We start from the raw sequence: 11073 nt of genomic DNA, 5'->3' as shown, positions 1-11073 counted from the left end.
GCGAGGGCCGCCTGGAGCTGCAGCAGCTCCAGACAGAGCGCGGCGGCCTCCAGGAGCGCAGGGCTGCGTGGGGACAGAGGCTGGAGGGCCGCTGGGCTGCGCGCCACGGAAAAGTTTCAGGTGAGGAGATCTCGCACCTGGGTGAGACCCGAATCCAGGAAATCCCTGTGAGCCTCAGAGACCTTCTAGGAGAGGAGTCGGGCAAAGTGGCTGCTGATTCAGGGGCACTTCTTGGAAAACTCATGCCTGGTGCCCAGGCCCAGACTTACCGCCAGCTAGGTTAGAGAGAGAATAATGGGGACTCGGAGACCACTCAGACTCATCCCCGGGAAGGACAGGCAGGCCCAAGACCCGCAGCCTTTGAATGGCACCTCCCTGCCCCATGGACCTCCCTAGGCTCAGCTGTCACTCAGGAGATGCCCAGCGTCCCCCCTCGGCATGAGTCTGAAGGTCTGATCACTCAGAATCTCCAAGTTCCCAGCAGCCCTCCGCCCAGACAGACAGACCCGGTGGGGAGGGGCGCTGGATGGGCCGCCACCAGCCCCTCTCCCATGTCACTCTTCTGGGCTCTGAGCACATTCCTGAAGCCTGGGGCAGCTGCTCCCCGTCGCACGGCACAGATGTGACCAGCAGCTGAGAAAACAGCCTCTTGCCTCGGCCAGACAGAGGTCTCGCCATGGCCACCTCCCCTCCCTTCCCCTCCCCTCCTTTCAGAGAGAGATTCCAGAGCATGTGGGAAGTGGAGGGGCGGGGCCTGGGCGAGGAGCTGAGACAGCGGGGCCATGGGACCCCAGCTGTGTGGTTTCCAGTCCTGGGGCCCCAGGCTTCCTGATTAATCGGTTTTCCTTCTGCTTCTACTTTCCCCTCTCCTCTCCACGCAACCCATCCCCTCTCCTCCCTCACACCGCCTTCCCGTGGGAGCTGAGTCTGAGTTCCAGGCAACGCATGTGAGCAAAAGCCAGGCCATGGGGGGGCAGGGGGGCTCACAGGGGTTCTCAGAGGGGGCTGGAGTAGGGTAGGAGAGGCAGAGCCCAAGCTGTGGAGAAGTCAGTGGGGGAGGCAGGCGGGAGGCCCCCGTTTGCTCACTGCCTCTGGCTTGCTCCACAGCTGGCCGTGGAGGCCTTGGAGCAGGAGAAACAGGGTCTGCAGAGCCAGATCGCCCAGATCCTGGAAGGGCGGCAGCAGCTGGCACACCTCAAGATGTCGCTCAGCCTGGAGGTGGCCACGTACAGGTACAGGTTGACCCCAGCCACCAGACACACAGAACCACAGGGGTGGGCAGACTCCTCAGCTGAAGGGGCCCAGGCACGGGTGGCACAGCCCTGCCATCTCTGGTGTCCGTGACTCTAGGTTGGTCCCTTCCACACCAGGACATGTCCCACCTAAGCCCATGCTTCCACATGGGTTTAAGCCCAGAGGAGTGACATTGCTGAGTGGGGCAGCCTCAGGAGAGGGGCTGGACACTGAGGTACCGGGTCCTTCCCTGAGGGCCTAGTGTGTGCTCACACGAGGGGCTGTGTCTTTGGGCAGCTCGAGGAGGCACTGCAGGTGTGGGGGGGCTGCCCTGACTTGCCACCGGCCCCCCGGCCTCAGCCTCAGCTAGGGGCTAGGAGCTGGGCTAAGTGATTCCAAGCCCCTTCTAGCCCGAACGTCGTGGGGCCTGACCCCTCACGCCCTCGCGCCATTGGCCTTGTCCAGCCCTTTGACCACTTCCTGATGGCCTCTCCTGGGACTCCGGCCCTGGCGTTGGCTGAGGATCCTCTGGAGGAAGGGGTTTTGCAGAAAGGGCTGCACACACCAAGCTGCAGGGCGGGGCTGGGCTGCAGTGCTGCTGGGATGGGGCACCTCTCCTCCAGATCCCTAGGCAAAAGCCAGGGGCCCTGGGACAGGCCTGAGAGGGGAAGCAGGGCCCAGAGAGGGTCAGTGAGGACCTAGGAAGATTTAGGAGGTCTGCGAGGAGGAAAGGAGCTTCGTTTCTCCAGAAGACAGAGCTCAGAAGGAGCAGCGCTGCAGGGGAAGGTCAGGGGTGAGGACGGGACAGAGGTGCCCTATAGGAGTACCAGCCACGCTCCGAGATCCCAGAAAGAGCAGAACAGATGTCGAGCCTATCTTTGCTTGTTTTTGTTTTTTGTACTTTGCCATAGGATGCGTATGCTGGCAGGAGAGAGACTGAGCCAGTGAGAGGGAAAGTGAGAAATCGCCCCTCGGGGGTTGGCTGTGTTGCAGTTCTTTCTCCTCCATTCTCCTCTGGGGATTTCAGGCACGCACCCAGCGTGATTTTCAAGCCACTAGATCCTGGACTCAAACCGCAGTCCGCCATGTGGCAATCCAGGGCCTTAACCTCCACACCACCTGCTGAGCTCTGTGTAGCCTGCCTACCTTATTGAATTCATTGCCCCTCTCCCCAATCAGCCCCTTCAGGCACTGAGGCAGGGGCCTGGACACAAATACCTCTGTGCCCTGATGGGCTTAGAGGTCCCAAGTAAGGGCCTTGACCCCCAAAATGAACCATGAGAAGAAGGGTCTGTATCCCCCCCCCAAGGAATTTAACCTCAAGCTGGTGAGGCTTGAAAAGGATTTGGAGAGAGGGAGCGGAATTCTTTTGCCTTTGTCAGTCCCCAGCTCTGGGGGCCCCAGAGGAGGCGAGGGAGCCCATCCCATGGGAACGGCCTGAGCATTCCCACTTCCTGGGGGAAGCCCCCCTTCTCAGACCCTCCAGATGGCTGGGTGGACAATGGCAGCAATTAGCATGAGAATTGGCCCCCCACATGGCGGATGAGGTCATTGGCCTGCAGCAGGGAGGGGAGACTGGTCTCCCGGGCTGTGTGTGTGTGTGTGTGTGTGTGTGTGTGTGTGTGTGTATGGCCCTGCGCCCCACTGTGTGGGAATCTGCTTGCGTGTCCGTGAGCTCTACCGTGTGTCCCAAATATGTGTGTGACCCAGTGTGTGATGCCTGTGGACATGTGACCTGTGATTTTGTTTTGTGGCTTTTGTGTGACTGGTGAAAATGAAGAGGGTGTCTGAGGGGCCGGCAGGCGGGGCTCAGCGGCTGTGCTCCCAGCTGATCCCCCCCAGCGGACTAGCCCCCTGTCCTGCGGGTGGCCGGCTGACCCAGCTTCTCCTTCAACCCAGGACCCTCCTGGAGGCTGAGAACTCACGGCTGCAGACACCCATTGGCGGCGGTTCCAAGGCTTCTCTCAGTTTCCAGGGTAAGAGGAGGGACCAGGGTCCCCCTGAAACACGACCCTTCTTTGCTTCATGTAGCCCGGACCTTCCTTTCCTGAGAAATACAGTCTCAGGCTTAACTCCTTGGCCCCACAGCAGGGCCCATGGGCCTCCTTGCCCACTGAGGTGGCTGCCCTGGGCTCTGCTGACTGCCAGGACGTACTGACAGTTTCTTCCCCGCCTCTGCCTTTCCAGACCCCAAGCTGGAGCTGCGTTCCCCTGGGACCCCAGAGGGCCGGCGTCCGGGACCTTTGCTCCCTGTCCTGAGCCCAGCTCCCCTCCCCTCACCCTTGCCCGAGACTCTTGAGACACCTGTGCCAGCGTTTCTGAAGAGCCAGGAATTCCTGCAGGCCCGGATCCCCACGCTGGCCAGTACCCCTATCCCACCCACATCTCAGGCTCCCTGTCCTGCCACAGATGCAGAGATCAAAGCCCAGGCTGCCCCTGTTTCCCTGGCCCAGCCACAGGATGAGAGGCAACAGGCTCCAGAGCCCCAGTGGGCTGAGGTCAAGGAGGCCGTCCCTGCCAGTGTCCTACCAGGACCAGAGGAGCCTGGGGGCAGGCAGCGAGAGCCCAGTGCAGGCCAGGTCCCTGAGCAGCAGGCCTCCTCATCCCTGCCCCTCAGCTGCAGCCACCCCAGCTTAGAGGTTAAAGATGAAGAACCCAATGGGTCTAGGGTGCCCAGTGTGTTCCAGGAGGAGGGTAAAGGACAGACCTGGGGGCTGGTAGAAGAAGAAACAGCCAGAGAGGTCAAAATGGTGAGCAGCTTGCAGCAGGAAACATGGCGAGAAGAAGATCTGGACATGAAGGAAATTCAAGACTCCCACAGTCCTTTGGAGAAAGAAACCCTGAGAGCCCTGGGAAAGGAGATTCAAGAGCCACTAGAAAACCAGAACCATGAGACACTAGAGAAGGAGAATCAAGAACCTCTGAGGTCTTCTGAAGATGAGACCTTAGAAACACCGAAAAGCCTGGAAAACGTGACTCAAGAGCTAGCGAAGTCTTTAGAAGAAAAGGATGTGGAACTAGTGAGACCTCTAGAACAGGAGACTCTAGAACTACTTAAGCCCATGGAAAAAGAGGACTCAGAGACATTGCAAGCCCTAGAAAAGGAGGGTCAGGGACTGGTGATGTCTCTTGAAGAGAATATAGAGACATTTTTATTTCCAGAAAAAGAAAATCAAGAATTAGTGAGATCTCTAGAAGAGGAGAACATAGAGTCATTGAGAAGTCTGGAAGAGGAGAATCAAGAACCACTGAGCTTTAAAGAAGAAGACCAGGAACTACTGAGACCTCTAGCAAAAGAAAATCAGGAGTCCCTGAAGGCTTTTGAAGATGAAAACCAAGAACCCTTTAGAGAGCTAGAAGAAGAGAACCAGGAGCCACTGAAATCTCTAGAAGAAGACCAGAAGATTATGAGACCTCTAGAAAAAGAGACTCTGGAGCCTCTCAGGTCTCTAGAAGAAGAGGACCAAGAGACATTAAGACCCCTTGAAAAAGAGACTCAACCACCACTGAGGTTTCTAGCGGAGGAAGACCAGATGACATTAACACCTTTAGAAGAGAGGAACCCAGAGCCTCTAAAGTCTCCTGGAGAAGACCAGGAGATAGTTAGAGCTCTTACAAATGAAAATCCAGAGTTATTAGAGTCACTAGGAAAAGAGAGTGCAGAGGTAGTGAGATCTCTAGAAACAGAGAACCTAGAATCTCTCATGTTTGCAGAAGGGAACCCGGAAATATTGAAGTCTTTAGAAACTCAAGAGACGCTGTGGTCTTTGGAAGAAGTGAATCTGGGGACCAAGAAACCTCTAGAAAAGGGCATTCAAGAACCACAAGGGTCTGCGGAAGAAAACCAAGGGACACCAAGACCTCTAGAAAAGGACAGTCAGGAACCACTGAGCTCTTTGGGAGAGTGGAGCCTAGAGAATTTGAGATCTTCCGAAGAGGTGGAAAAGGAAAGTGAGGAGAACCTGGGAGAGGAAGAGAACCCGGAGAAGGGAAAGGATCAAGAGTTACCGAGACCCCGGGAGGAGGGACGGGAGCAGCCCCTGTGGGTGAATGGGCAGAGTGGGGAAGATGTGGTGGGGGACCAAGATCCGGGTCAGGAACCCTGCCCTGGGAGGCCTGGGGTGGGAAATGAGGATGAGGCAGAGCTGAGCCTGAGGATGTGCGATGGCTTGTCCGATGGCTTGTCCGATGGCTTGTCCGATGGCTTGTCCGATGGCTTCAGGAAGGAGGCTGCAGAGCTGGGAGAGCCACAGCCCAGTGCTGCCTGGGAGGGGCAGTCGGGGAGCCCCGAGCCAGCTGAGGGAAGCAGCGGGAAGGGAGGTGCTAAGGGCCTTCAGGACTCTGAAAAGCAAGCAGAGCAGGTGGGGGCTCCAGACCCTCAGGCTCCCCAGGGAATGGCAGAGGTGAAAGGGCCCCCATTGGACAATGAGAATGCAGCCCCTGGAGGTGACCGTGCATCCCCAGTGGTCACCTTGGGGTCCGAAACCACTGTGGAGGAGTCTGTTGTGGGAGCCAAGCAGGGACTAGAGCAGGAGGCGGGAGGGCTGGGGCAGTCCCTGGGGGAGGAAAGTCTGGAGGCAAAAATGGTTCAGGGCTTGGGAGGGCCTGGGGAGGACCTAGAGGAGGCAGGTGCTCTGCAGACAGAGTTCTCTAAACTGGCCCGGACAGAGTCGGAGCCCGAGGCCTCAGGCCGTGATGGTGAAGCGGGTACACAGCTGGGTGCTCGCAGCCCCAAGCCCCCTGAGCCCTGGCCGCCCAGCCCAGTACTCGAAGAAGCCCCCAGGCCCCAGCCCCAAGTCGAGGGGAATCAGGAGGCAGAAGGGGAGGAAGAAGCCCCCGGGCCCCAGCCCCAAGTCGAGGGGAGGCAGGAGGCAGGAGAGCTGGAGGGCAGGGCCAAGGGAAAGGTAGAAGGTGAGCTAGGGGAGTTGGGTTCTGGAGAGATCCCTGAGGGCCTCCAGGAGGAGGGAGAGGAGAGCAGAGAAGAGAGTGAGGCCGATGAACTAGGGGAGACCCTGCCAGACTCCACGCCTCTGGGCTTCTACCTCAGGTCCCCTTCCTCCCCAAAGTGGGACCTGGCTGGAGAGCAGAGGCCTTCCCATCAAGGAGAGACCCCAAAAGAAGGCTGGGACCCTGCTATTCTGGCCCCCAAGGACCTTGCAGCCCAACCCTCAGAGGAGGAGGCGGGGAATAGAGAGGAGGGGTGTGGCCCAGACTCTGACCTGTCTGAGGAGTTTGAGGACCTGGGGACAGAAGCCTCTCTTCTCCCCAGGGTCCCCAGGGAGGTGACGGAACCCCTGGGCCAGGTGCCCCAGCTGCTCCTGGAGCCCGCAGCAGCCTGGGATGGAGATGGGGAGTCTGATGGGTTTGCAGACGAGGAAGAGAGTGGGGAAGAGGAAGATGAGGAGGGCGAGGAGCCGGGGGCTGGGCAGTGGGGGCCAGCGTCCTCGGCAGGCAGCCTGCAAGCCCTGAGTAGCCCTCAGAGAGGGGAGCTGGAGTCTGGGACTCGTGGGGTCAACGTCCCCTGGGATGATGGCCCTGGGGGAGCAGCGGCAGACGCCCCTGGGACTGCCCTGGAGACCGAGTCCCAGGACAGCACTGAGCCCTCTGGCTCTGAGGGGGATTCTGACCCCTCGCCCTTAGAGAGGGAGGACCAAGTCCCTGGGCCTCTGGAGACCCCCAGTGGGGCAGATGACATGGGCCCAGAGGACAGGGACACCCTTGGTGTCAATGGCCAGGGACCCAGCTCGGACGAGGAGCTGGGGCAGGTCGATGGGGCAGTGGTGAATGGACTGCGGCAGTCTAAGGGCGAGAGGCAGGGGAGACTGGGAGCTCCTGAGGGGGACCAAGGGAGCCCCCTACAGGAGGACGGGGCGGCCCTGAAGACCCCTTGGGCAGGGGCTGCTCTTCACCTGGACCCCGGCCAGTTTCCAAGGTTCACTCAGAGGGACGGGGATGGGGACTCCTGGTCCTCTGGGGAGGATTAGGAGAAGCACTCCCGCACTGAGGGCTGGGGAGGGGCAGACAGGACGCCCCCAAGCCCCCTTCCTGCTTGGGGCAGCACCCTAACTTACGCCTTGCATGTGCTTTCTGTCCAGAGGCCCGACGCGGAGGTAAAGGCGTGGTCAAGGGCCCAGTCCCAAGAGCGGAGGCTCTAGTAAAAACCTCAGGCCCCAAAGGGGGATGTGGCTCCCGCACTGTCCCCTAGGCTGAAGTCAGCTGAGTCCCTGTAGTAGGGACCCTTCCTCTGCATCCCATCTGCTGGGAAAGGCCTGCGTCCAGTGGCTCCCCCTCGTCCAGTGGCTCCCCCTCGGGGGCTGCCAGCCTGCCCTGCTTCCTGGGGTATCTCCCTCCTGGGATGTGACCTGTGCTAGTGAAGGTGAGGGGTGCTCCCCTGCCCTGGCCCCCCAAACCCTGCCATATAGCCCCATTCGGACCATCCCTGCCTAAATAAAGTATTGCCTCCACCTACCAAGTCTGAACTCTTCCTTCCCGTGGCTGGGTGGGTCTAGGGGCTGGCCTGGGCAGCTGGGGACTGCGGGAGGCAGGGGGTGTGACCCTGGGGAGAGGAACCCCCTCCGGTGAAGGCAGGCAGACTGGGCTGCAGGACCAGGGCCTGGCCAGGGCTTGGGGGCTGCGGCTCTGCGGGGGAGTCCAGTCCAGGTGACCTCAGTGCCTGCAGACCTCAGGCCACTTATCATCTCTGCCCACAGCGCTGATTACAGGAATTAGGCTTTGGGGCCACCTCCCTCACCCTCCCATGTCCTCCCCACTAGCCCCGCAGTGCCGCCAGCATAATAAGCCCCTGTGTCCCCAAACCCAAACAGTTGTCTGGCCCGCCGTGTCTGCTGAGGCCGGGTCAGGGCGAGGTAAGGGGAGAGGGGCCTGTTCTGCCCTAGTCAGGCTGTGTGGCCTCAGGTCAGCAGTTAACCTCTCTGAACCTCACTCAGCCACACAATGAGGGAGTCTGAGCCGGTGCCCCTTGGGCAATTCCTGGCAGGAAGGTAGGAGGGAGACTGCGGGAGTGGAGGCCAAGGGAGTGGAGGCCAAGGGGAGGCCGAGGACTACAGGGTAGATCTTGAGTAGGCCTCTCCTCACACGCTAAAGCAGGAGACAGGGAGGAGGGGAAAGTTAGGGTGTAGGGGAATGGTGGATGGAAGTACCGGGGCCAGAGCCAGGGGGTGCACTTTTGCTGTGCTAGGGGGCTACCCAGCTTTTCCCCTCTCCCTGGCTGCCCAGAAGTTCAGGGTCCCTGTATAGGGAGGACAGGGAGAGGCCCAGGGGTTCCCGGATTGGGGTCGTGCCTGAAGGCCTTGAAGTCAGGTACCCAAATGGAAACCACCCCACCTTGCCCTGCAGGAAGGAAGACCTGGCGCCCCCTGACTATTGTGGGGGAGGCGGGCTGGCAAGCAGCTGCTGCAGTCTGGAGACATCCCAAGCCCAGGAGTAGCTCTTCCTCTCCTGGGGCTCAAGGCTGGAGAGGGATGCGAGGACACCCCGTTCCCGCTGACCACAGAGGGATGCACAGGAGGCCGCCCCCACAGGCTCTCTATCTGCTTCTCTGCCCCTGCTTCTCCCCTCCTCCATCTAGAGGTTCTGTCTTGGGCACCAGGCCCCATTTCAACACACCCCTGCCCTCAGGGTCAGGATCTCATCTCTCTCCACCCCACCCCGCTGGCAGCCGGAGCCTCCGCTCTCTCTTTCCTGTACCCACTAACAAGGCCCTGTCTGATCCCGCCAGGCTGCCAGGCATCCAGGCAAGCAAGGCCCACTCCCTGCCCCTCTGACGGGACAGAGGCACCCTGTGCCTGATCTCCCCAAGCCCTCGGGCATCCCCGCTTGGGCGAGGGCCGAGGACAGAGGCTGAGCCAAACAGTCCTTCCCCCGTGTTCAGCTGCCCATCCTGCCCTCACTCCCAGCAAGGCCGCAGTCCCCTACAGAGTTCCCCAAGCCCCCCATTGCTGCCAATGACCCCAGATGGGAGAGACATCAGGGACAGAGGTGAGGACTTTCCTAAAGGGGAGGTACTGAGAGGTGTCCTGTGCTAGTGATTGTCGCACAGCGAGGGAATTGTGGGCTGGACAGCCACGGGGACCTTCCTGGTGCTCAGGATAGGAGTGGCTGTCACTTTCATTCGTTCCTTTTTTATGTGTTTATCTATTTATTTGCTATAGGGCATGTTTGCTCGCTGAAGAGAGACAGAGTCAGAGGGAAAGTGGGACCTGCAGGTGGCATCATGGTTACGTCGCTAGACTCCCACGCAGTGGACCCCGGTTCGAATCCAAGACGTAGAACTCATTTAAAATTCATGTTGGGCATTTGTGTGTGAACCCAAAACCCTGAAAAGAGAACGGAGGAGAAAGGATTGCGATGTGGCCAACCCCCAGGTGGGGGGCTGATGTCTCACTTTCTGTCTCTCTGTCTCTCTCAGCCTCTCCAGTGAGTGCACACGCCCTATAGCAAAAATCTCTTAAAAAAAAAAATTCAGTTAGAGAGGCAGTGAGAAAGTGCCCCCTGGAGGGAGAGCCATGCCACCATCCCTCACTCCTTCCTGTTGTGATTCTGGGCATGTGTGCACATGGGCCATAGTGTACCCCAAGCCCTCAGGTCCAGGACTGGAACCGTGCAGCTGGCCGTGAGGGATCCAGCCGCTTTAATCACCACCTCACTGGCTGGTCCACACGGCCGGTCACCAGTACCTGCTAGGTGCCCTGCACTGCGCCGGCGCTGGGACCCAGCCACAAACCACCTCGTCGTGCCTTGCTCAGGAAGGTTTGCTCGCTGCTATCCCACTGTGGCGCCCCAAATTCAGGTGCTGAGATCTGGTTGTCATAAGACTAAGAGGTCGAAAATTTAATTCAATCATGGTGTCAAGAGATGAGGCCTTGGGACCAATTAGCGTAATGGCTATGTTGCTGACTCCCATGTAGTTGACCATGGTTCGAGTCCTGGACCCGGTAGCTTAAACTCACACCGGGCACGTGTGTGTGTGTGTGCCCAAGATCCCGAGAGGAGAATGGAGGAGAAGGGACTGGGGCGTGGCCATCCCCCCTGGGGGGTGATTTCCTCGCTTTCTGTCTCTCTGTCTCTCTCGGTCGTTTTGGCGAGCACACGCGCCCTATAGCAATAAAACCTCTCAAAATAAAAAAAAAGAAGAAGAGATGAGGCCTTGGGGCCAGCAGGTGGTGAGGTAGTTAAGGCACTGCATTCCCACATGGCCAACTGTGGTTCAAGTCCCAGAATCGGCAGCTTGGTGATCATGCTGGGCGTGTGCACACGTGTGCCAAAAATCTCGAGAAGACCATGGAGGAGAAGGGCGAAATCTGCTCCTACCCCTCCTTTCTCTCCGAGAGGCGTGAAGAAACAAAGTCCACACGCACTCATCTATTGGAGGAAAGCTAGTTCCAGACATGAGGAGGGCAGACTTCTTTTGCTACAAGGAGTGTGCACTCTCTGGAGAGAGACAGAGAGAGACAGAAAGTGAGAAGTCACCCCCTCGAGGACATGTCCACGCCCCAATCCCTTCTCCTCCTCCATTCTCTTTGGATTTGGGGTATGCATGCACATGCGCCTGGCATGAGTTTTAAGCTTCCAGGACCAGGACTCGAACTGCAGTAGATTACATGGGGAGGTCCAATGAAGTAACCATTATGCAATCTGCTCATTATTTATTTTAAAAATTTTGGGAACTGGCATGGTGATTAAGGGCGCTAGACTCCCACATGACGGACTGCAGTTTGAGTCCCAGACCTGGCAGCTTGCCTTCTCACTTTCTCTCTCCTTCCCTCTCTCTCTCTTCCTTTTTAGTCAAATTGAAATGAATGAATGAATGAATGAATGAAT

At 58.7% G+C, this 11073-nt stretch overlaps 1 protein-coding gene across 1 annotated transcript in view; it reads left to right on the top strand.

Annotated features, from left to right (window-relative positions):
* Positions 1 to 7697, top strand: part of NES (nestin) — an 8337-nt gene extending 640 nt beyond the window's left edge. Inside the window, 5 exon segments of the mRNA XM_027774483.1 lie at positions 6 to 94; positions 96 to 120; positions 1108 to 1232; positions 3133 to 3209; positions 3421 to 7697. Of these exon segments, the coding sequence (XP_027630284.1) occupies positions 6 to 94; positions 96 to 120; positions 1108 to 1232; positions 3133 to 3209; positions 3421 to 7217 (4113 nt within the window). The 3' untranslated portion in view covers positions 7218 to 7697.
* The last annotated feature ends 3376 nt before the right edge of the window (positions 7698 to 11073 follow it).

The sequence above is a fragment of the Tupaia chinensis genome, unplaced genomic scaffold, assembly GCF_000334495.1.
Source record: "Tupaia chinensis unplaced genomic scaffold, TupChi_1.0 Scaffold000438_1, whole genome shotgun sequence".
NCBI lineage: Eukaryota > Metazoa > Chordata > Mammalia > Scandentia > Tupaiidae > Tupaia > Tupaia belangeri.
Note: the sequence above shows the minus strand (reverse complement) of the source record. Positions and strands in the feature narration are given on the sequence as shown.